This window comes from Acomys russatus, chromosome 5 (assembly GCF_903995435.1).
Source record: "Acomys russatus chromosome 5, mAcoRus1.1, whole genome shotgun sequence".
Classification (NCBI taxonomy): domain Eukaryota; kingdom Metazoa; phylum Chordata; class Mammalia; order Rodentia; family Muridae; genus Acomys; species Acomys russatus.
The window spans coordinates 58,319,811-58,346,600 of NC_067141.1; the positions used below are offsets into that span (position 1 = coordinate 58,319,811).

Below are 26,790 nucleotides of genomic sequence, written 5' to 3' on the forward strand. Positions count from 1 at the left end.
AGTGTCTTTTGTTTTGCTTTGTTTTTTGTTTCTGTTTTTCAAGACAGGGTTTCTCTGTGTAGCCTTGGCTGTCCTGGACTCACTCTGTAGACCAGGCTGGCCTCGAACTCATAGACATGCCACCCCTGCCTCCGGAGTGCTGGGATTAAAGGCGTGGGCCACCATGCCCAGTGAAGTTGAGTGTTTTCATTTGCCTCTCCATCTTAATTGTTTTGAGACAAGTTTGGTCCTTGAACCTAGAGCTCGGTGATTGGCTATTCTGGCTGACTATCAAGCCCCAGGCTCCTCCTGTCTCTGCCTTCCCAGGGCTGGGGTTATTGACTCAGGAACACCTAGCTTTGTAAATGTAAGCTGGGATCTGAAGTCCAGTCCTAATGATTGTGCAGCAAGCGTTTTACCAACTGAGCCATCTCCCCAGACTCGAGGGACTTAAAAAAATGTAGCTATTAGTCATAGCTCCCTGAAAAGATCTTAAAGCAAGTTCGGTAGCAGCTGAACATTTATCCAGTGTGGGCTTTAGGGACTGACTACATAGGAAATGGAAATCCACTAAGCAGGATTCACATTTGGGTCTTTTATTTACTAGTCATGAACACTGAGATGGATCTGAAACCCTTTGGGCTTCAGCCACTTTAGTTGTAAAATTAATAAATGTAGCTCAAGGTGTTGGGCAGTTGCCATGACCCATGTAGCACTTCCCTTATCATTACCTGGCAGATGGGACCATTCTGCCTGGGGCAGCTGTAACAAACAGCATATTTTTTTTAAATGTATAAAATCCAGCAGCTGGATTTTGAAGCTGTATTATAGGAACAAAAAAATTACCAACAGTATGATGACATTAGTAGATCATGTACAATTTAGGCTACATGTTGACTTTTTTTCTTTTTTTTTGCTCTTGTTTGATTTTTTTTTTTTTCTTTTCAATTTTCTAGTTCTCAAAAGTCTATGGCCCCGTGTTCACTCTATATTTAGGCATGAAGCCCTCCGTGGTATTGCATGGTTATGAAGCCATAAAAGAAGCTCTTGTTGATCTAGGAGAGGAATTTTCTGGAAGAGGAAGTTTCCCATTGTCTGAAAGAGTTAACAAAGGCCTTGGTAAGCTGAGTACAAATGTGATCATGCATGAGTTGGGCCTTGGGCGTGCAAATGAGACCTGAGGAGCTCTTCAAGCAGGTGGCGCCTCCTGACTGGTTTCTGTTTCCAATTCTGGTAGGAATCATTTTCAGCAATGGGAAGAAATGGAAGGAGATCCGGCGTTTCTCCATCATGACCCTGCGGAATTTGGGCATGGGCAAGAGGAGCATTGAGGACCGTGTTCAAGAGGAGGCTCGGTGCCTTGTGGAGGAACTGAGGAAAACCAAAGGTAGGTATTGCGTTGTGTCACTGACCAGCATGCTCTCTTCCTTAATGAGCTCCATGGCAACACACCTGGGATAGAAGATCTTACCTCGAGGGCAATGCTTGCCAGTGCTGTGCCAGAGGAGTGGTTTGGTCCAGAGAGCCACGGAAGCTTTTGTAGCTGTGTGCCTTCTGTGCTTGTACACAATGTCTGTGCATATGTGGTGGGGATAAAAACTCATTAAATTCTATTTTATGCCGAGCTTTATTTTCCAACCATGCCATACACACAGAAGGGTTGAATATCACTTATTAAATTTGGCAATGTTTCCCCCATAGTATAATTGTAGGCTAACTATTCTAGAACATTTTACGAGGAAATGTTTGTGAGCGGAAGTGACCCGCTACTCCATGGAACATGAAACCATTCTTGCTTTCGCTTAATTAGTCTTGTAGCTTTAGTCTCTGTAAGGGACGAGTCTGGGGCTTCTTTAAAAGTCTGTGTCTGCACAGCTTACAGCGGTAGTGTTCATCCATGGCTTCTAGTCCCTCGGCATTCATTGGCAATGCCCCCTTAACACTTGTGATTTGTTGCTCAGTTTTTTATGCCAGCTGGAGTTATTTAATGTTATTCACGGTGCACTTTATTGTTTGCTTATTTTAAGAGTTGTCTGCATTACAGAAAGGAAGTTTGGAATTGATTTATTGAGCTAAATCTCAAGTATTATTAATGCTTAATTAACCTCAACTTCCCTAATTGTAAGTTGGCTCTATTTCAGCTCGTATCATGTTTTCCTCTATTTTTATTTTAGTATTAGTTATGAGTTTTATTTTCTATATTCTATGAAGCTCTGACATCTTTTTAAATTTTATTATAATTTATTCAGATTACAACCCGAATGTTATCCCCTCACTTGTATCTTCCCACTCACACCCTCCTCCCTCTTCTGCCCTCTTCTGCCCTCTTCCCCTACCCTGGACCCCTGACAGAATGGGACCTCCTCCCCCACCATATGACCACAGCCTATCACATCTAAGCAGGATGAGGCTCTGACATCTTGAGCTGCCCCTCCCAAGGCTAGCTAATTGGTAACAATAGCAAATACTTTCCCCAAAGCATGCTTTTGGCACACAAACCAGTCTATCTGTGACCCTCCACCCCCTCCCTTAATAAATTCCCATGCACCAAGTCCATGTTCTTGCTGTGAATCCATCCAGGCCTGGGGTGGGACAATTAATGACCCCTCACACCCATGGCCCAGAGGTTTCTGCACACTTTGCAATCCCAGACTTACAAAATCTGCCTTTATTAGCTCATTAATCTCTCTGCAAACAAACTCCATCTCTGCTTCCCCTTTGCCATCTGTTTCCAGGTCCATCCCATGGGAGCTGTCCTTGTCCGTTGATGGTCATCCTGATCAATGAATCTCACTATATCAGAATAAAAACAAAATTCTGGATGAATTTTCAATTATTTAGATTTTGCGTTAGAATACTGGTGGTGATTTTTTTTCTACCCTCCTCTCTTGGCTCCGCCCATCTGTGATGTGGTTGTCCCAGTAAATATGATTTTCAGCTTGGATTCCAAATGACCTTGATAGTTACATGTCTCTTCAAAGTGAGGTGGAAATCAAGACTAAGAATCAGGTTTTCACTGTCAATCTTCTTTCCCCAAATCTCAAATTAATAATTCCAATTTTTATCTTTTTCTCCTAGGCACCCCCCCCCCCAAATCTGAACATTCAGTGTCATTATGTGTCACAACAGGAAAGGGGCCTGGCTTGGGTATAGTTAACTACTCTTCTTCTACTGAATACCCCATCACTGTGCAACAATATATTTTAAAACTAACAAACAATAATTGTACATTTTTATGGAGTCCAGTAAGAAATTTGACACAGGTTTGGTCCCTAGCGCACACACAATGGCTTACAACCATCTGTAACTCCTTTTCTAGGATATCTGATTCCACTCTTACCTTTTTTTAACCTCTATGGAACCAGGCATGCACATAGTGCACATACGTACATGTAGGCAAACGACTTAAATACATACCATTGTTGATTTTTAATGCAGTACCACAGACTTCCACTAGAGGGTGGGGTTTACCAAACAAATGTGGCACCTGATTGGTGATGGTAACCATTTTCAATAGGAAATTCTTGTTAGCTGTCTTTTCTGCACTGAAATAAGAAATAAAGGATACTATTTATCAATTTAACCTTTATGTTTTACCTGTATGTGATTTAAATTAGAAATGAAAAATTTAAAAATTTAACTTATTTTAGGCAAGCAAAGCTATTGTCTAATAGTGTGTGCTCATTTTTACTTAAAAAAAAAAAAAAACGGTATTGGAGATTGAGTGTAGGGTATTGTGTCTGCTAAGAAAGTACTCAGCTACTAAAAAAAAATCTGTGATTTCATGTTTTATGTTGAGACAGGGTTTCTATAATGTGCCCAGGATTGCCTCAAATTCACTGTAGCCCAGGCAGGCTGAGAACTTACGACACTCCTGCTTCAGCTTCTTGAGGAGATAGGATGTGTTTATTTTTATTAGTTAAAAATAATGTTAATTATTATTATTGTTGCTGTTATTATTAGAGATTTATTTGTGTATGCATATGGGTGCTTTGTCTGCATGTATGTCTGCACAGCAGAACAGAGAATCGGGTCTCATGGAACTGCAGTTATATTGGTTGTAAACTGCTGTGTTGGTGCTGGGAATTGAACTCAGGTCTTCCGCAAGAGCAGCCAGTGCTCACCTCTCCAACCACACCTAATATTTTTTTTGTTGTCTTTTTTTTTTTTTTAACATCTTTTTACATTTGTCCTACACAATAACCTGCATTTCCTGTAGTCTTTCTTTTTCTGGTCTTTCTCTTTGCTGGTTCAATTTGCAAGTCCTTCAACCTATTATCTGTGTTAAAGATTTTCAGATTGTTACTTTCTTCCTTCCTATATTAATATTTAATTATCTACAAGCTTTCTAGAGAGGCATGGTTCTGTGTTTATGACTGTTATATCTTTAAATCTTTTTCTTTCTTTCCTCTTCTTTTTTCTTTTTGAGACAAGGGTCTTGTGTAGTTCAGACTGGCCTAGAGTTTTCATACTGCTGGAGCACTTGCAGCTCTCGTGAGTGCTGGGTAAAGGTGGGCCCCCCTATGCCCAGCACTGTTTTAATAACTTATATTTTATTTATTTTTATTATTTTTCCTCAACTCACTTTGTAAACCAGACTGGCCTCGAACTCACAGTGATCCACCTGCCTTTGCCTCCCGTGTGCTAGGATTAAAGGTATGTATTGCCATGCCCGGCTTTAATACTTATTTTAAAAAGTGTCTCTTTCACATCATTCTTCTTTTGTTTGCCAAAGAAGTCACTTGGGCCTAATGTGTAAGCAAAGGTAGTGACACTAACATAGTGTTTGCATAACCATCTGAAACAAGGTTAAGAGGAGTTAATAAATCAGGTTTGAGAATCAGGTTTGAGAAAGCAGTATGCTGGTTTTCAGTATGGTATAGCTCTGCCTAACAGAGAATTTCTAGAAGTTAATTTATTTTATTATTTATTGATTGATTTTTCAAGAAAGGGTTTCTCTATGTAACTTCCCCTGGCTGTCCTGGATCTTGCTCTGTAGACCAGGGTAGTCCTGAGCTAAAAGAAATCTGCCTCCCATGTACTGGGATTAAAGGGGTGTACCATCACCGCCTGGCTAAGTATGCTCTTTAAAAAAGTTTTTTTTTTTTTTTTTAACTTTTATTTTATGTGCATTGGTGTTTTGCCTGAATGTATGTCCGTGTCAGATCTTGGAATTACAGACAGCTGTGAGGTACTGTGTGGGTGCTGGGATTTGAGCCTGGGTCCTCTGGAAAGGGCTGGAAAACTATTCAGTGTCCTTAACCACTCAGTCATCCCTCCAGCCCCTCTAGAAACTTATTAATTAGAGTTTCTAAAATTACCTTAATATGATGTCAAAGTCTTTATGTACACGTACCAACAGTTATTTTTAATATTTCCTATGATCCAGGAGCACCCTGTGACCCCACCTTCATCCTGGGCTGTGCTCCCTGCAACGTCATATGCTCCATTATTTTCCAGAAACGCTTTGATTATAACGAGCAGACTTTTCTTAATTTGATGGAGAAATTTAATGAAAACCTCAGGCTCTTGAGCACACCGTGGATACAGGTGAGGTCAAAGGCTTCTTTCCTAAAGAGACATCTGAGCTCTTTCCTCTGAGAAGGTCACAGCATTAATTACATGGACTAAGCTGTGGAGTGAATGTTTCCAGACATTTTAGAGATCATTTACCCACCTTCCTTCCTTACCTTCCTCCTGCTGTCTTCTCTCTCTCTCTCCCTCTGTCTCTCTGTTTCTTTCTTTCTTTCTTTCGTTCTCTCTTTCCCCTTTCTTCCTTTTTTTTTCTACATATTTTTTAGCTCCCTGTGTGTGTGTGCTGTGTGTGCGCACATGCACGCATGGGTGAGGGGATATAGGTGCCTGCAGAGGCCAGAGCGGGAGTTGTAGGTGGTTATGAGCTGCCTGTGTAGGTTCTGGGAACTGAAGTTCAGTTTTCCAAGATGGACATGTTCTCTTAACTGCGGAGCTCTGCCCCCAGCTGTTGATATAGAAAAAGGGTTTTTTTTTTCCCCTATGTACTTTTTGTTTTCTATAGGCAGGAAGTGTTCGTTTAGTAACTTTTCTAGACTATATTCTTTGTCATGTTTGGTCTCCAAAGACTCTATTTATTTAGTTTCTGACAGAAATTACTTTACTATGAGTTGCTGTGAGTTATAGATGACAAAGAGGGTGGAAAATAGAGAGAGATAAGAGAAGGAAGGAAGAAGGTGATAAAAAAAAAAGGAAAGAAAGCAAAAGATGAAAAGTAGAGATGAAAACAGAAGACACAGGGAGGAGAAATTCCCACTACACGGCCTCTGTGCCCAGGCACATTGTCCTAGCACTCAGGAACCAGCAGAGGGAAAAGCACAGGACTTTTCCTAGGTCTTTTCTTACCTTGTGCCTGCCGTGGATACCGCCTGGCTTTTTGAAAACATTGGTATATGTGAATGATTTTGAGTGGCCTGATTTGTCCAAAGATATTCTCTCCCCAGCTCTCCTTCCCATGGGCTGAGTGTTCTGCCAGGAGCTTTAATTGTATTGTTTTGCCCCAAGTGGCCCTACTTTGCCTAGTGGCATTATAAAGTTTTTTGAAGTCTCTACAACTTTTCCACCCTGATGAGTTCTGAGTTAGAGGAAACAAAGACAGATGTCTTGCCAAGCCCTTCCACTCCTTCTCTTAATCCCTGTCAGGTTAAAACAGAGACTCAATCGCTTTCCCCTGGAATCAAGAGGTTCACAGTTCTCCACACTGGGAACAGGCTCTTGTTTGAGAGTACCGCCAAGTGTGGCAGAAGTGATGTAAGGGCAAAACAGTGCCACAGTGCTTTCCTATCCCACCCATTAAAAACCTTCAAGTTCCCATTGCTTTATGTAAACATCTGACTGTTCCCCATAGTTCTAACAAAGTTGGTTCAGATAGGTTTTGAGTGTGTGTGTGTGTGTGTGTGTGTGTGTGTGTGTGTGTGTGTGTGTGTAGGGATAGTCCCTGCCTACCCACAAAGAGAATGTTTCCATATCACTGTTCTCTTGGTATAGTATGAATGTCATAAGACAACAGAGGACTTTATTCTTCAGAATAGAAGACAAATGCCTGGAAGACATGGGGCTGGAAGCCAAGCCCCAACACATCAAACCAGAGTCCAAGCAGCCCTTTGGTACTCCCACAGAAATGCCCAGCCTCTTGATGGCTGTCTAGAGGCTTGTTGAACCTCTTCTATCACCAACAGGCTTGTCTGCCAATCAAATATTGGAGCCATTTTCATCCCATTAGCAGTGATTTTCAAACTGAGGATATTAAAGACAGAGGATATTTGGGAGCACAGATGCTGCCAAAAACCTCTGAGTACTGGGAGGTTCCAAGTCAAAGACTCACAATAGCTGAAGCTGGGTGCCTAGTCGAGAAAGTTGTCTGAATCAGGATGCTAAGATGATTGGCACTGGGAGTGTAAAAACATAACTCTCTGTTGGGCTGTCATGTCCAATCACATGACTGTTTCTCAAGCTGGCATCCCACTCTGTGTGCAAGATAGTTACGTAACTTTATACGAGCCATTTGGCCACTGTTGTATATAAGTATTTTCCCACAAAGTACAGAGTTGAGTTTAATGATATTGTTGAGCCCTTCCCAGTTATAAACTATGACTGACTTTATTCCTGAGGCTGTGAGTGGTAGAAGTATCAGGGAGTGACTGCATTGCCACTGGTTGACTGAACTTCCTTACCCTCTTAGTTTACCTCATTCAGGAGAGCCATGACCCCCCTGTAGTTCAAGGGGTCAGGTAAAAACGAGAGAGTGGCTGTAAAGATGCGTTAGTAATGTAAAATTTATTGCTTGTTGGAGCTGTTTATCATCCCTGATCATGTGGCCAGTTTAGTGCAGTCTCTGTCAGCACTTTCCTGTATACATATCACGTATGATGAAATGTTTCTCAAGTTCACCCTAGGATTTTGTTTTGTTTGGTTTTGGTTTTTTTGAGCTAGGATTTCTCTGTGTAGCTTTGGCTGCCCTGGACTCACTGTGTAGACCAGGCTGGGCTCCAACTCACAGAGATCCGCCTGCCTCTGCTTCCCTGAGTGCTGGGATTAAAGGTGTGCAGCACCACCACAACCCAGCACCCTAGTTTTAAATTTTTTAAATTTTACTCTTCTCTCATACATTACATCCCAACCAGTTTGCCCTCCCTCCACCCCTCCTACTTCTTCCACAGACCTCTGTTTCCCTCTAGAAAAGAGCAGGCCTCTCAGAGATATCAACCAAACATGCCTTAAACCAGTTGCCATAAGACTAGGCACAAACCCTCATATCAAAGCTGGATGGGGCAACCTAGTGGGAGGAAAAGGGTCCCAAGAGCAGTCAGAGAGTCAGAAACCACACCCCCCTTTGCACTGTTAGGAGTCCCACAAAAACAACAAGCCACACAACAACATATATGCAGAGCACCTAGCTCAGACCCACGTAGGCTCTGTGACTGTTGCTCCAGTCTGTGAGTCCCTATGAGCCGTGCTCAGCTGACTCTGGGGGCTGTGTTCTTCTGGTGTCCTTGACCCTGTAGCTCCTATGGTCATTCCTCCCCTCTTCTGTAAGGTTCCTCTAGCTCTGCCTAGTGTTTGTCTGTGTCACCCTAGTTTTTAACCAGGGTTGCGATACTTGTGCCTTTCGTTTAACTAATGGTTTCTAATCTTCAAGGTCTGCAATACTTTCCCTGCTATTATTGATTATTTCCCTGGAAGTCATAACCAAGTGATTAAGAATTTCCTCTATATAAAAAATTATGTTTTGGAGAAAGTAAAAGAACACCAAGAGTGCTTGGACATGGACAATCCTCGGGACTTCATTGATTGTTTCTTGATCAAAATGGAACAGGTAAAGTGCTATTTGTTAGATTGCATTTTCTGATTCATCAATTATTTCTCTAATTATCCGGAATGCATAGCTGTTCAGGTGCAAAGCACTTGGTAAACACTTTTAAGTACCTGCTGTGTGCATGAAACTGGACTAGCAACCTCAGAGGATTTAAAATTACATTGCTAAGTAGCTAGAACCTGTGGGCACAGCAGTAAGGTACTAAGAATCTATGTAAAGACAGCATTCGCACCAGGTAAAGCAGAAATACAAACCAATCAGGTGATATAAATACTCAGCCCTGAAGTAAAGGGGTACCTGGTTATATTCGAGTGTGTGGGCGAATGAGAGGAAAGTGCTTATGAGAATGAGAAGAAACCTGCCCAGCAAGTTTCCTGGATCATCTGAGGCTTGCTACAGATTTTCAGGGATTTTCAGCGAGTGGCAGGAGAGAGGACTTCACAGTGAAGTGAGGAGGTAAAGTGATGGGGTGGAGAACCATAGCTGAGGGTAGCTGGAAATGATTCTCCACAGGGGAGGAGGTGGAAATGTTTTTCAAGCATGTCTGCATTCTAGAAGCGTAGATCCGGAAATCAATTCAAGGTGTCCATTTTTTCTGTTCCCTGAGTCCCAAAGGGTTTGTTTTAGTTAATGGGATGGATGCTGGGAAGTGCAGGAGCTGGGTGGGAGAGTTCAATAGTAAGAACTGTTCTGTGTCTTGGTAAGTTTAACCAAGAGGAAAGATTGATATGGTCAGTTAGAACAGAGGTAAGGGAAGGTTCAGGAACCATTGCAGAGTCAGCGTGGAAAGATTCTAAGAGCCAGAGGACTAGACCAGAACAGTGTATTCAGGACAGGCCTGATGCACTCATGAACTCAGAGCTGCCTGCCCAAACCTGCACACGATCAACCCAGTCCCCATCCTTAGCTGAGGACCTATGACAACTGATGGCTTCTGGGGAAGGATGTGGCCCCTGGCAAGTCCATCATGCCCCCATGTGTGTGTGAGCAGGGCTATGAAAAAATAAAAAAATAAAAAGGAGACAGGAAGTTGAGAGGGGATGGAGAGATGAGAAGCAGATCTGGGAGGAATTAGGAAGAGAAGGAGGGGTAAATAAGATCACAGTGCATTGTGTGGCAAAATGAGATTCACAAAGAATTAGTAAAAGATTACAGATATAAAAGAGTAGTGATAAGTGCAGTTTGGAAACTGGGTGAAAAGCATAGTGTGGATGTAATGAACATAGGTGTAAGTACAAACATAGTCCTTGAAGTGAGGCGAGGTAAAGAGCAGAGAAAGCTAACAGGAGCTAACTGTGGAAAGAAAGGCAACTCGTGAGCGCCCGGCTCTTATTTCGCCTCAGCACTTGTACCCTCAGACAGAGAGGTGAAGCTCAACAACAGAGTGCTAGGGAGGCGACTCTCAAAGCACCTCCCATGGTTTTAGGCCATGTGCTCTACATGGAATGAAATGAGGGGGCGGTAACAATCGGAAGAACCGGGTGGTGGAGGAAGCGAACTGCTCTCCCTCCGTGCCGTGTCTGCCGGTAGGGGACAATAACTATCACCACCACGGTGGACTCCCGTAGTGCTTGAAGACGGTTCGCTTAACCTGCATTAAGTGAACTCCAAGGTCTCTGTGACTTACTGACCATCAACTTTTGCCCCAGTGCTATATGTAAAGACTGTGTTGCTCTTTGGACCAAAGTATAGTATCATAATCTAGCTGTTTATTGTCTATGACTTACTACTATCTTTGTATAACTGTGTGTGTGTGTGTGAGGGTATTTTTGTATGTGCAGGTATACATTTACTTACAGATGTGTGCATGGGTGTGGCTTAGAGGCCAACTGTAGGTGTCGCCTCCTTACTCTGAGAGCCACTCATCAGTTTTAAGAAGTCACGCTATGTTCCCTGCACTCCTGAAGACTCAGGGTTCCCCTCTCTGCAACCTTCCCCCTCCCACACCTCAAGAAAGATATATGACCCTGCCAAGTACCTGGCTCTACGCATGGTCTCATGTAGACTAAATCAGACTGAATCATGTGTGGAAATTCCTGTCAGGCCCCAAAACTTGTAAAAACCAGAATATTCACTAGAGTTTCTGAAGGGTTTCCCTCTCTCACTTTGGGACTTGTCCTATTGTCATGGACAGGTCTTTCATGAACAATATGATAGAAGCCTAGAGGAAGAAAGAAACATATCTTCTGCCAGTTTTTAATTAGTTCTTTGAGAATTTCATACATATCTTGACTTTTCTTCCATTTTGTGTGTCTGTATTTCTTATTTCTTTAGTTGATTTATTTTTTGCTTTTTGTTTTTTGAGACAGAGATTCTCTGCATAACCTTGCCTGTCCTGGACTCACTTTGTAGACCAGGCTGGTCTCGAACTCACAGTGACCTTAAAGGGTCACTTTCCCTTCACGGCCATGTCATGTTGACTCCAAAATGATACACTGTCCCTTCCAGTGCTCTCTCACCTCAGGAACTGATTGGTCATAGCTTCTGTTCTCACAAGGCTCTGTCTCTTAGTAAAGCTCACTTATGACAGTAATTTATCAACTCCTTTCTTTCAAAACTGATATTCTGATTTCTAACAGTGCTGCTAATTTTGCACATTTCAGAGTTCATAATGAGGAAGTCAATATTGTATCTAAGTAAATTTTTTAACTATTCAGAAAGCAATATCTTTCTGAAAAATTATTTTCATTGTTATGGCTTGAATCTTGAAAATCTATCAAAGAGCTATGTGCTAAAGACCTGTTTCCCAACTGAAGATGCTTTTGGGGGCGACAGAACCTTTAGGAGGTAAAGCCTTGCTGGAGGAGGTTAGGTCATTGGAGTGTTTAGGGATTGGGCCCTGTCTCTTTTCCTTCCCTTTGCTTCCTGGCTGTGAGAACTGAGCAGCTCTGCTTTACCAAATTTCTCTTCACTATAATGTTCTGTCTCCTGGTGTTCCCAGCATCCCAGGGCCAAACCATCAGACTAAACAGCTGGATCATGAGGCACAGTGAATCTTTCTCGTTCTAAGTCAGGTTTCTTGGTGTGTTGTCAAGGTAATAGAAAACTGACTACATCTATCTATCTATCTATCTATCTATCTATCTATCTATCTATTATCTATCTATCTATCTATCTATCTATCTATCTATCTATCTATCATCTATCTATCTTTGGGTACACTGTGGTACTTTGTTCCATAATATTATGAAGTGATCAAATCAGGCCAATTGACATAGCCGTTACGTCACATGCGTATCATTTCCTTGTCGTGAGAACATTGATAACCCACAATTTTAACAATTTTGAAGAAAGGGAGATAAAGAGTTGGTAAACTAATAACATTTTCTGGCATCTTGTTTAGTTATTGTAGCTTTAGTACTAGATTCTCCATTGTTTAAGCTTCTTATCTTTAAGAACAACCTTGGCTGTTTTTGATTGATTATAATTGAATATGCTAAGCAAACAAAGATAATACCCACATAAATCCTAGGAAAAGCACAATCCACAGTCTGAGTTTACCATCGAAAACTTGTTGGCGACTGTAACTGACATGTTTGGAGCCGGAACAGAAACAACAAGCACCACTCTGCGGTACGGACTCCTGCTGCTGCTGAAGCACCCGGACATCACAGGTATGGAGCCGGAGAAACTCAGCACAGATGCTACCTCCACTGCGTCTCTTGAGAAACCCCATTATGAAATTGCTCTGTTGCTGCTAGCTGTAATGTACATGTGAGGAAGAAATAAAGACGAGACAAGTTTTCACAGCAGGAGAGAGTGACTGAGAGAAACAGGACAGCGTTAGCACTAACAGAAGCACACAGCTCTGATTTTAGTGACCTTGCTCTGATGGGAGGGGTCTGAAGCAGGCACACGTGTTACTGGCTGGTGGAGGCTGGTACACTGGCTTCCTGAAGGATGGAGTGGCATCTATGTGTCATAGTGTATTTTCTCTCACCATAACAAAATAATGTAGACTATATAATTTATAAAGAAAATTATATTAGCTCCCAGTTCTGGAGGCTGGGGAGTATAACACTGATATTTGCTAGGCTCTGATGAGCACACTTGTTGGATCAGCTCCAACATATAGTGGTGAGTGACAAATGTGGAGGAGGGACTCAGGGGCAGTGCCAAGATTTCTCATAACAACCCTTCCAACTCTGGCTTCAGGATAGGCAGTAGATAATGTGGGTATGAAGAATCTTACACTCAGGAGAGATGTGAATGAGAACTGGATCAATTCTAATAATTAAAAATGATCTCCAGGGCTTGAAATGTACTTGAGCATTTTTAATAATTCTAAGATAGCACCCAATATTAGGAATTTAAATAAACTCTTTTGTGTTCAAGAATGTAAAAAACATGTAACACAATCACAGCTCCCTTACTGTTAGAAATATTCATAAGGTTACACTGATATAAGAATGAGTATATATATGATAAAAACTGCAGGAGAAAGAAAGTATATATATATATATATGAGAGAGAGAGAGAGTGAGAGAGAGAGAGAGAGAAGCAGTAGTAGTGGTGGTAATAGCAGTAGCAGCAGTATCTGTTTGGGTATGTTGTCTATTTTTTTTTTATTTGTTTATTTTTTATTAATTTATTCTTGTTACATCTCAATGTTTATCCCATCCCTTGTTTCCTCCCATTCCTCCCCCCGCCCATTTTCCCATTATTATGTTGTCTATTTTGTATGTGATAATAAATAGACAATTCCTTATCTCTCTAAAAAGGAATGTAGAGAAATTGTTTGTAAATAGTATAGTAAGACAGTAGAAATGCCCATTACCTCTGAATATGGATATAAATTGCCCAAGACACTTAAAGAATGTTTCAAAGTGAGTGCCTCTGGCATATGAGGAAAATACATAGAACCACTGAGAATTTTCAGATTAGAACTCACACACACACACACACACACACACACACACACACACACACACACACACCTGCCAGGAGAATTCACCTGCCAGAAGAATTCAATTACTACCTTATGATAATTTGATATGACCCTAATTCTTATTTTGTTTTTTGTCTTTGAAGGAATAGTCATTTCTTAGTTCACATTTTTAAGGTATCTATATAGTGAAACATTTAATCATCCTTATGTGCATTAACTATCCTGTATGACTATATGTAGAAGTATGTCTACTTAATGAATGCCTGGCTTTTAGGTGTTATATTTTCCTGTGGTGTTACAAGTCTAGATGTGTTTAGGGCTGATGGTGCTCCATGCAGCACTGACTTGGTGTGGCAGTTGTGCCACTTTCTTCCATTACATCAGTTTCCACTTTGTTTTACTAGCTAAAGTCCAGGAAGAGATAGAACGTGTGGTCGGCAGAAACCGGAGCCCCTGCATGCAGGACAGAATCCACATGCCCTACACCGATGCTGTAGTGCATGAGATCCAGAGATATATTGATCTCATCCCCATTAACCTGCCTCACTCAGTGATCCATGATATAAAGTTCAGAAACTGCTTCATCCCCAAGGTAAGCTTGTTTCACACTGCAACTCAATGCTGGTGAGGTTTTTAACATCACACCGTGGTTTCCACTATGGTTGCAAATGTATAAGAGAATAATTTAAAGTAGTAATAGGCAGAAATGTTTTAAAAAGAAAAGCATAGCTCTTTAATATTCATTAAAGATTACTAGCTTGCTTTAAAAAAAAAAAGGTATTTCTATTTTATTGACTAGCTTGTTTTTTGTTGCTGTGATAAGCACCATGATGAAAGGCAATTTATGGAGGAAGGGTTTGTTTAATCTTGCAGGTCATAGTCCATCATTGAGGAAAGTCAGGGCAGGAACTCCACTGGGGCAGGAACTTGAAGCAGAAACCATGGAAGGATGCTGCCTGCTGACAGGCTTTCCCTGGCTAATGTTCAGAAAGCTTTACTATACTACCCAGGCTCCCTTTTCTGGCATCGTTCACAGTAGACTGGGCCCTTTCATGTCAACCACCAATCAAGACAATGTGCCATAAGCAGACTAATAGGCCAAGCTAATCAAGACAGTTCTTCAGTTAAAGTTACCTCTTACAACTCTGGGCTGTTTCAAGCTGATAGCTGAAGTAACTAGGAGAATATCTGTACTTAAAAAGCACTTAAAAGGATATGTAAGTGTGTTTTAATATATCATATGCATACGGGATATAAAGATGTGTCTAGAACTATGTTTTAGTTTATTAAATCCATCACACTTAGAACATAAATACTTCAATGTTTATCTCACATGGAAGAAAATACCGGTATAATAATATTGTCCTTCATATAGGTTAAGGTTATATTTTCTAGTTATGCCAATATATCATTTATAGATTCGGGGGAGAACTTCTCATAGTGCAATACAAGAGAAAGTCTACACTTGGTTTTCCAAAATTGAGAACATTTAATACTTTTTCTGATGCAACAGTTGTTTTGAATAATTACAGCCACTTGTCCTGTTGAAGTATTCCTCTGTCTAGTCTTGTGTGGAGGTTTTCTTGGAGATCAAAATCCATTTGTATGCTCTGAGCAAGGACTTTGAGTACGTGATCCTCATTAACGGCCTGCTTCATCAGATTGTAACTCTGGGTAAACTGTGGTTCCATTGTTGATGACACTAAGGAGTATCTTTCATACCAGAGTGTTTTTAGATCCTCTGTGGTTGAGGCTCTGTTTCTCACATAAAACAAAACAAGACAAAACAAAACAAAACAAAACAGAACAGCAAAGCAAAACCAAACAACAAATAAACAACCCCCAAATCCTGCAGGATGGAATTTAATCTTTCAACATCCTATTATCTAAATAATCTATTAATAGTTTTAACTTTAATGATCTTTGACTGAGCACCCTATTTTTGAAAATAATTTACTAAGTGTATAAAATTAACAATTTTAAAGACACATCTAATTTTTGATCATTTCTTACCTGTCTATAATGCAACCTGACTAACTTACCCTCTCCTTCTTTTCTTATCCCCTCTGACTTCCACCAAACCTTTTCCAACAATTTTCATTCTCACTTTTGTAGTGGAAGTTTAGGTTAGGTAAACACACACACACACACACACACACACACACACACACACACACACACACATATTTGTTTTGGACCCAAGTGTGGGATATGAAACTGACTCATGAGAGCACTGTGATGTTTGTTAGCTGGAAACTGTGTGATCATTGTCAGCTGGGGATTGCCTCGTGGATTTTTCCCAGCTGGAAAACATCTTGTTACAGACTCTGAGAGGGTATAAATAAGAACACCCCAAACAAAGAGAGATCATTTTGCATTGCTTTGCATTGCTTGGCTTTGTATTGCTTTGCTTCAAGATGCTTCTAGAGAGAAATGCTCTGAAGAAAGTTTCAAGGAGGCTGCTGCTGATTTGTTCTGCTGTTGCTGCTTGCTATTTGCCACTTGCTGTTTGCTGCCGTGTTTGCTACTTCTTTGCTGAACTAATGATTTCCTGACAACGAAGAATGGGATCGCACCAAGGAAATAAGTCTAAAAAGGTTTACATCCAAATGTTTACACTCTCGGTCCCTACTAACCTTTTCTCTTCTACCTAAGTTTGGTAATTTGGAAGGGAGGTAGAGACATTAAGGAACCCCAAAAAACATAGGTTTAAAAAAATCTAAGCCTACAGGTGACATCTAGATGTGGTTGATGCATAATGGGAAACTTGTTTTTTAATGGAAAATGGCAGGTTTTGAAGGTATGAGAATATTGTTTCAGGGTGTCAGCAAAATGGCAGCTAATGCTGCTGGGTTTTCTCCCGCTTTGCACCCAGAGGGGACTTACTGGGTTTTTGTTGTTGTTGTTGCTGCTGTATTTGCTTTTAAGATTTATTTATTTATTGTATATGAGTGCTTTATATGCAGAAGAGGGTATCAGATCACATTATAGATGGCTGTGAACCACCATGTGGTTGCTGGGAATTGAACTCAGGACCTCTAAAAGAGCAGGTGGTGCTCTAAACCACTGAGCCAGCTCTCCAGCCCCGTGACTTTCTGTTTTTGCTTCATCACCTTCATATATTCTGTTTTTAAAAAGGTTGGAAAAATTACTGAGCAATTAGAAAAGTTATGAGTGGATATGGATGGGTCTGAGAAACAAAAAGTGGATGAAATGGGAAAACTGGAAGTGTCACTCAGTTCTCTCATTTTGGAAAGGATTGCAGAGTTATTTGTGCAACAAAAGCATTTGAGGGTAGAGGTTGAAGTGCTTGGAAAATAAAAAGTTCCAGAGAGAGGAAAGACTTCAGGCCTGATGTTTGGAGAGTGGGAATTTCCTACAGGATGAAAAAAGGAAGACACACATTTTTGCTCCACACATTTTTGCTGTCAGGTACTCGGATCCCCTGAGTGAGGCAAGGGGTTGGGAAGAGCAGGAAGCTGTACAGGGCAGAAAGGTTCATGTTGAGTCAAGTGTGCTTCCAGAGAGTTGCCTGGCACCTTCAGCTTTCCCATTAATTGTGCAACATGTGTCTGCTAATGATGGTGGTCATTATTATGATGGGGTAACATGGCACCTAATAGAAATCTTAGATTTAAAGCATTTTAAAGACTCTGTTGTGTTGTATAGAATGAATTTCCCAATCATTAAATAAATAGTAAGTAACTGGGTTACCCAAAGTAGAATTATTCCCCAAGATTGGAATGGATTGGTGTCAGCTGTGCTAGAAGTGGGTCAGCAATTACAGTGGTTATTGTGGTAAAGGGATAAAGTTACAAAAATAGATGTATGGAGAGAAATGTTGTTAAAGATTAACTGCTTGGTGAAGGGCATTATGCTGACCTACAAGAACAAGTCTGATCTGATGATGTCGTAATAGAGCAATGTAGCATCACAGATTTAAGAGCTGGGGATATGGTTGATGAGCCTGGAAAAAGATCTACCTCAATTACTGAGGTAATACTAGGCCCTGGAGAAGTCTTCACAGACTTCTTACAGAGATTGACTTCAGATATAAATAAAGCCATATCAGATCCTGTTTCCAGACAGGTGTTGATAGAGACTTTGGCATTTGAAAATGCAAATACTGTGGGCTGGAGAGATGGCTCAGAGGTTAAGAGCACTGCCTGCTCTTCCAGAGGTCCTGAGTTCAATTCCCAGGAACCACATTGTGGCTCACAACCATCTATAATGAGATCTGGTGCCCTTTTCTGGCATGCGGTTGTACATGCAGACACAACATTGTATATATAATAAATAAATACATCTTTAAAAAAACCCCAGAAAATGCAAATACTGAATGTAAGAGAGTAATTAGACCCTTAAAAACATGGGCAGGCCCAATAGATGGAGTGGATAAGAGACAGAACTGATATTGTCTTTCAGGAGTATTATGCTATTATCATAGGATAAGCCATAGCTAGAGGTCTCAGATATCAAAATACCTGATACTTTAATTGCAACAAATTTGGCCATTTTCAAAAAAATTGTAAGGTTAACAGCTAAAAATGAATGAATGAATAAGTAAATAAAGTAATAAATAAATAAATAAAAAGCTACAGAGATCAAAATAGCAGATGCATTAACTCTGGAGAATATGGTACTCATAGAAGAGGACAAGCAGTTTCTGGCTGCAATGCAATGCCAAGCCTCCCATGGTTTTGCAACTGCTGTAAAAAGGAAAAACACTGGCCTAGGGATTGCAGAGCCAAGAGATACATGTAAGGTAACCTCTTGCCATTGGGAAACAAACAGAGTGGCCTGTCAGTCAAGCAATATGAGCCATCTTTCTTTGGTCAGCCAGGAGCTAACAAGCAGACCAGAAAACCAAAATTAAGTATTGTTGGTCTTACGCATGCTACTGAAGCAGCGCAGCTTTGTGTCTGGCCACAGGTAAACCTCTTACACTATCCCCAAGAGTTGAATGTTACAAAATAACCATTGGTCTTTATAGCCCTTTACCATCAAAGACAGCAGGAAGTTGGGAAGTTGGGGAAGAAGTGGATTAACTTCTCAAGGATTTATTGTGTATCCAGCTAATATTGTTGGGGATTATAAGGAAGAAATTAAAATCATGGCAAGTGTAAAAAAAAAGAGATACAAACTAATGCAGGGGATAGAACTGCTCAACTGTTAATGATTCCTTACACCAAGGTCAAATCTGCTCCAGTAGAAAGTACAGCGGCACTTAGGAGTACTGGAAAACGTATGTTCTGGCAAATAGTGGTTAGGATTAGAGTCAAATGGTGTCAAAATAGAAGGCGTCAAAATCATTGGTTGATATAGAAGCTGATGTCAGTATATTTTCCCAAAAGTCTTGGAATCCAAAATGGCTACTTCAAAAGGTTTATTTATACACAGTTTATAGGAATTGATAAGTTATCTCAAATAAGACAAAGTGTACAATGGATTAAATGTGTGGGACCAGAAGGACAAACAAGAAAGTTGAGTACATTTATGGCTGACACAGCCTGGAATTCCTTCACCTTCTTTGTTACCTAGGTCATGACTTGTAATAACAATTGATTTAAAAGATTGCTTTTTCACAGTACCCTTGCATGAGCAGGGTAGGGAAAGGTTCACTTTCTCAGTATCTACTCTGAACAGTAGTGGTCCAATAAAGACATACCACTGGAAAGTTTTACCACAGGGAATGTTAAATAGCCAAACTTCGTGTCAATATTTTATGTGAAAACACTTAGAAATAATTTGTAGGTAATTTCCTCAATCTATCATTTACCATTACATGGGTGATATTTTGTTGGCTGGCTCTGATGCAAACACCTTAGAGAAAATGTTAAAGAAAACACATAGAATTCTGCTATGCTAGGAGTTACAGAGTGATGCAGAAAAAATACAAAGAGTAGATTCAATTAGTTGTTTGGATTATAAGAATGGATAAAGAAACTGTGGTACATATACACTATGGAATACTACTCAGCTATTAAAAACAAGGAATTCCTGAAATTTGTGGATAAATAGATTGAGCTAGAAATGATCATAATGAGTGAGTTAACCCAGAAGCAGAAAGACTCAAATGGTATATACTCACTTATATCTGCATACTAGCCCAAGGGGCATGTCCCATGAAAGCCTTCACTTACCAGGAAACTGGGACAGAGGGGAGGACATCCTATTGGGACTCTAAATGAGAGAAGCATGGGAGAATAGCAAAGTAGAAGGATCCAGAGGGTCCTAGAAACCTACAAGTAGAACATTATGATAGGCAGATTTGGGCCCAGGGGTCCCACTCAAACTAAGGCACCAGCCAAGGACAATACATGCTGTAAACTTTAAATCCCTACCCAGATCTAGCCAATGGTCAGAACATTCTCCACAGTTGAGTGGAGAGTGGGATATGACTTTCTCACGTACTCTGGTGCCTCACATTTGACCATGTCTCCTGGAGGGGGAGACCTGGTGGCACTCAGAGGAAGGACAGCAGGTTACCAAGAAGAGACTTGATACCCTATGAGCATATACAGGGGGAGGTAATCCCCCTCAGGAACAGTCATAGGGGAGGGGAATATTGGGAAAATGGGAGGGAGGGAAGAATGGGAGGATACAAGGGATGGGATAAACATTGAGGTGTAACAAGAATAAATTAATAAAAAAAAATAAGTCAACAAAAAATTCTGCTACAAAATGTACAGATCCATCGAGACCAGTTGCAAATTCTTAGTGATTTTCAAAAATTAATAGGAGATACTAATTGGCTGAGGCGTACAACTGGATCAGCTACATATGAGTTAAGTAATTTATTTCAAACATTACAAGAAGATTCAGATTTAAACAGTCAAAAATGTTTAACAACCGAAGCAGAAAAAGAGTTAACTCTGGCAGAACAAAGACTGCAAGATACATATGTAGATCAAATTGATCCTAAACTTGATCATATTTTGTTTATTTTGCCTTCAACTCCTTCTCCTACTGGGCTCATTATGCAAAGGGAAGATAGTATTATGGGATAGATTTTCTTAGCCCATAACCAATGTAAAAAATTGAAGACATATATAGAAAAGATTTCTGCATTAATTATAAAAAGTAGACTAAAACTACGTCCATTGTCAGGAACAGGCCTAGATGAAACTGTAGTGCCTCTTACTAATGTGGGTAATCCATGAAGATCGGCAAAGTGTTTGTAGTAACTACCTGGGAGAAATTAATAACAAATATCTGGAAGGCAACCATGCACAGTTTATAAAAAACTAATTGGATTCGTCCATGTATTGTAAAGAAAACACCAATTCCAGAGGCACCAATATTCTATACTGATGCAAAGAAGATGGGAATGGCAGGTTATAAGACAGACAAAATAACTGTATGTAATCCTTGTGACATTATTAGATTTTCTCGAATCTCTTAATTACTGACTCTCAGCATGCATAAAGAGTTGTCTTGCATTTAGAAACTGCTGAATTTGCTCCTGATAACTCAGAATTGACTTTGTTATTTATGCAATTGCAGGAGGTCATCAGAAGTAGAAACTATCCATTATATATTACTCATATTTATTCTCATACAGGTTTGCTAGGTCTATTGGCACAATGAAATGAGGAAATTGACCAATTACTAATAGGAAATGTGTTGGAAGCCTCAAAATTTCACAAAACACATGTTAATAGTAAAGGTTTAAGGAAATTATATCTTAAAAGAAATGTTTATTAAAAAAAAAAAAAAAGAAAAAGCAAAGACCTCCCAGGGACAGACTAAGTAATGCTTTGTTAAGTCTAAATTTTCTTAATGTTGGTGAAAAAGAAACAACAGCAACTGAGAGACATTGGGTTATAGAAAAAACTGAGGAACTATGCCAGCCAATATACTATAAGGATGTGTTGACATTAGAATGGAAAACTGAAATAGTTTTGAGATGGGGATGTGGTTATGTTTACATATCTACAGGGAATGAAAAATATATGGTTACCAACAAAGCTTATAAAGATTACATTTAACCAGGGAAGACCTCCTATTAGCTGGGACACGAATGTCTTTGCACAGCAAGTGAATCTTATTGGCTACCTGACCTTTATGACATCCCATTCTTTCATCTGGCATGGATGGAGATTTATATTACACTTCAAACAGACTTATAAACTTGATAGATGCCTCTCACCTACTCAAACATAGAACAGAAAATTATCTTTAGCTGATTTGTGCACCTATTCAGCCTAACAGACTGCCTCAGTTACTGTTTTCTCAAGAATTTGCATGCAAACCAACTTCAAAAGTGCTAACCTAAATGACTGAACATACAGAGACTGGACAGAAAAAGATACAGCTAGCTTTCTCAGGACTTGGCCAATATCCCAATTTTCATTAGGGTACCCAAAAGATATCTTTTCTCCCAGACAGAAACAAGTGAAAGAATATGATGCCCCTACTCCTAAGAGGTGGGGTGGATATTTTTAGTTATTTGATTGGTTATGAATGTTTGTTGTCATTTAGGGGGTTGGTTATAATTTAGTAAAGGTTAGAATTCAGGGATCTTTTTCTTTCTCTTCTCTATTCTTCTTTTTCACTTATCTTTCTTTCTTATTTAGTGATCTGGAAAAGGAGGGAAGAAGGGAGTGATAAAAAGTGAGGATATAGGATAATAGGATGAAAGTTGGAAGCTATTACTCTCAAGTATTTTACATTGGTATGGATTATTGTATAATGATAAAAATTGAAGATTTTTTGTTCAACTTTTGCTTTAATGCATATTGATAAGAATTTAAGGTTATTTTGTTCAACTTTTGCTTTAATGCAATTTACATATACAACTCATTTATTGTATACTGATCAAAATGTAAAGTTATTTTGTTGTTTTGTGTATTGTATATAGGCAGCTCATTTAAAATGTGATGTAAAGCTCATAATTTCTTTTATTGTATATATTTTATTAATGTTTGAGAGAAAGCCATTTTTTAAAAACAGAAAGGGGGACATGTAGTGGAAGTTGTGGTTAGTTAAACATGTTTTCTGTTTTGATCTTGTTTTGATGGGAAACTGACTGGGGAGAGAGCACGTGATGTGTGTTAGCTGGAAGCAGACTCATGGGGACTGTTTTTTGCCAGCTGGAACACATCCTGTTGTGGACTCTGAGAGGGTATAAATGAGCACACTCAAAAACCGAGAGAGATCACTTTACATCACTTCATATTGCTTGGCTTTGCATCACTTTATTTCCGTTCACATAGCTTTGCATTACTTCCCTTTGCTTTGAGATGCTCCCAGAGAGAAACACTCTGGAGAATGTTTTGAGGAGGCTGCTGCTGGTTCATTCTGTTGTTGCCATGTGCTCTTTGCTACTGTGTTTACCGTTGCTTTGCTGAATTGCTGGAATCCTGATGAAAAAGAGTGGAGGCACCCCAAGGAACTGAATCTAAAAAGGTTTACATCCCCAGTCCCTACTAACCTTCTTTCTCTTTTACCTAGGTTTGGTGGGTTGGAGGGAGGTAGAGGCATTAAGGAGCTCCAAATAAAGTGGGTTAAAAAAACTAAGTCTACACACTCTCATATATTTTTGTTTCTTGTTTTGTTTTATGATCCACTAGGTTTAATGAAGGTCACCAGCATTTGCATGGGTGTGGAGCTATCCTCTGTAGCTGTAGGGACATAGTGGCCACACCATTCTTAGTACAACTAATTAATAATTTCCTTAATTGGAAATCCTGAATTGTGAAATGATTTTTTATCCCTTTTGTACTTTTTTTTTTGAGACAAGGCTTCTCTGTGTAGCCCTGGCTATCCTGGACTTGTTTTGTTAGACCAAACTGACCTTGAACTCACAGAGATCTGCCTGCCTCTGCCTCTGCCTCCCTGAGTTCTGGAATAATAGGCGTGTACCACCACAACTGGCTCTGCTTATTCTTTTAAGGTAGGGTTAATCTGTGATGATAAGTTACCTAAGTTTTGAATTATAAGAAACATATAGTATATATCAATGATAAGTGCTCAATAAGTGACAGTGTACCTGTTGGTAATACAGTCAAAGTTATTACTAATTCGATCATATCTCTAATTAACAAAAATTTAAGCAAATGATTCTAAATTCTCCTGACTTTTCAAGAATGAACACAGACTTCCATCTATGACCATAGCCAATATGAGTTGAATGAGAATAGAAGTGATAAATACAGCAGTGGTGAGGGCAGACTTTAGCATCTAACATAGGTCATAACTAGAGTAGGTTCAGAAGTATTTTTACAAAAGCCCTAAGTACCCAGTCCTTCAACTGCTAGTGGAGATCAAAGTAGCAAAGCTGTTGCTACTGGTATTAAACTAATCTCATCAAATTTGTGTCTTCTTAAAATAAAAACAACACCAAGTGCAATTAGTGATGATTATATTCTCATAGATATGTAGCCATCTGCTGGAGTGTAGTTGACATACCAGGGGTCATACCCATAAAGAAAACTGACTCTCCTTCTCAACCTCCATCACAGAAGCTTTCTTTGCTCTAGATGAGTGGGGCTCAACACAGAGACCTACAACTAATCAAGACACAGAGAATAAGAGACCGCAGTAAGCTCAGCCCTAAATGGGATGTCTGTATTGCACTTCCTTCTTTCAAGGATAAAGAGTCATGTGGAAGAGAGGGAAGGAAGATAGTAAGAACCAGAAGTGGTAGATACATACAAGGAAACATTATCTTTTTGGCATGAGTAGACAGTTATATGTATGAACTTATACTAGTAGTGCCAATATGCATGAGATATGTACAAGTTCCAGCCAGAACATGGAGAAGGGAGATAAAGTTCCACCCTAGCTGAGGAGCTAGTGTCAATTAATCTCTATTGTATTTTGTCTGTGTGTAAATGTCATTGCTTTGCTTTTCATCCAGTGTTTTTATCCATAAGTCAGGTCGGTCTAGGTGACTTTCTTCAAGTCATCCTATTTAGGTTTCATTACGTCTGTTGGATATTTTCAGGGTACCACTATAATAACTTCACTGACATCCGTGCTGCATGATGACAAAGAATTTCCCAATCCAGATACGTTTGACCCTAGTCACTTTCTGGATGAGAGTGGCAATTTTAAGAAGAGTGACTACTTTGTGCCTTTCTCAACAGGTAACAGAAATTAATTTCCATTTGTGCTTTGGACGACATAATGGCATTTTAGGGTTAGGTGCAATTTCTATTGTGATTTTGCCGGGACTGGTAGATTTGCTCATCGTATGCCATAAGGACATACTTTATGACTATATATTTTCTTTGAATGTAATAATTCCTCTTTATTGGACCAGTTTTAGTGAGCATTGCAGACCCTAGCGCACTTTTTCCAAGTTAAGAAAGCAGAGTATATTATTTGTTGAATTTGGCTTCTGGATTAACTCCCAGATGCCTAGGAGCTCCTCTTGGAAGTTAACATCATTTAGACTTTCCTCATCTGCCATGACAGAGGCACCTATGCTCACATTCTGAGTATCTCCTCCATGGCACCCTTCTCTTCCCAGATAGCTCTGGGAATGCAAGGGCCCTGGAGACTATAACAGGTTCTGAGGAGACTTGCTTCTGAGTTAGGGAAGCAGGTGAGTCAGTGAGGCACTGTAATCTAGTTGGATTAGGGCTGTGAGAGAGGCAGTCAGTGGGGAAGTCACCGACATCCTGCTCTTTCATACTCTACAGCATTAGTGTAAAAGGTCAGAGGAAAGTTGGCTGGATTATACCGAGCAAGGAAGTAAGAAAAGAAGAGGAGGCAGGGAACTCTACCAAGAAAAGGAAGCACAGGAGGCGGCATTTTCTGTAGATGCAGGAGGTCAGAGTAAATGCAGGCTAAGAAAGACCTTGGGCATGTAGAGGGACACTGTACAGTGATTTCAGGGCCACAAGAGTTTCCTTTACTTATGACCCTCCACCTTGAATGTTCAATCTCACTGCTCATTATGTATGTTTAGTCTCTGCGCATGGGGTCACTTTCACCTTTTGGTGGAGGGTTTGATTCTTATATTGGTCTTGGAATGGTACAAATCAAGATTTGTACAGAGCCTCTTTTAAGGAACTCATTTTTTTTTTGGCAAGGAGGTGAGAGATAAGAAAGCATGGGATTCAAGCAATCTCTCCTATATAGAATATGCATATGATGAGGAAACCATACAAGGATTGTAAACGAGGAAAGGCCACTAGCTTCTGAGAGAGTGTACTCCATCAAACTGGGCAGCTTGAAGTTTTCAACTTAGTGGTGTTGGAGACTGGTGAAGGGAGCCATGCCTGAAGCAGAGAACATGATGTGCATGCCTTCTACACACACACCTAACAACTCATTGACTGCTGTATAATCTCTATGACAATTTACCACAATTCACAGGTGATTCAGGAACAAATCTCCTTTTGCTATTCCAGGGAAGCGGATGTGTGCAGGAGAAGGCCTGGCTCGCATGGAGCTGTTTCTGTTCTTCACCACTATCCTACAGAATTTTAGCCTGAAGCCTCTGGTTGATGTAAAGGACATTGATACCACACCCATTAACAGTGGATTTGGCCATGTGCCCCCATGGTACCAGGCTCGTTTTGTTCCCGTGTAAAGGGCAGACCCCCATCCACAGCCTCTCCTTTTTGAGTGTAATGTCTACTTCACTCTTAGTGCTATAGTTCTCTCACATCTCCCCATGCCCTGGAGATCCAGTGAACGCCAAACCGCATTAAGCAGAGTTCTCTGAGTCAATACACAGTTTTACCCCTTCCCCCCTGTATTTTGTGGCACTTCCATGTAGTACTGACATAGTAAGTGCTAATACTTATGTGACTCAGTAACTATTAATACTTTGTTTTTACTGTAAAGCAGAAAAATTATTAGAATATGACAATTCAGAGCCATCTGTCCCATGCATGTGCCAAATAAAAACTAATTTCTGGGCCAGTTTCCTGATTCTCTTCATTATGCGTCCAATGCAAGAAAGAAGTAAAATAAACAAAGTCTCGAGAGTGTTGTTGCTTGTGTGTGTTGTGTGTGTTGTGTGGGTGGTGTAACCTGCCTTCTGGTATTCCGGTGGAAGGGTGTCCACAGCTGGGAAGGTGTCCTAGCCCTGAGGTGTGACAGTGTCTCAAGGGTA

General features: G+C 40.2%; 1 protein-coding gene across 1 annotated transcript in view; it reads left to right on the forward strand.

The window, feature by feature from the left end:
• LOC127189548 (cytochrome P450 2C11) overlaps positions 1-26,313 on the forward strand; it is a 26,815-nt gene extending 502 nt beyond the window's left edge. The window contains exons 2-9 of the mRNA XM_051146470.1: positions 936-1,098; positions 1,217-1,366; positions 5,369-5,529; positions 8,651-8,827; positions 12,300-12,441; positions 14,120-14,307; positions 24,667-24,808; positions 26,081-26,313. Coding sequence (XP_051002427.1) covers positions 936-1,098; positions 1,217-1,366; positions 5,369-5,529; positions 8,651-8,827; positions 12,300-12,441; positions 14,120-14,307; positions 24,667-24,808; positions 26,081-26,262 — 1,305 coding nt within the window. The 3' untranslated portion in view covers positions 26,263-26,313. The remainder of the gene's footprint in view (positions 1-935; positions 1,099-1,216; positions 1,367-5,368; positions 5,530-8,650; positions 8,828-12,299; positions 12,442-14,119; positions 14,308-24,666; positions 24,809-26,080) is intronic.
• Positions 26,314-26,790: the final 477 nt, after the last annotated feature.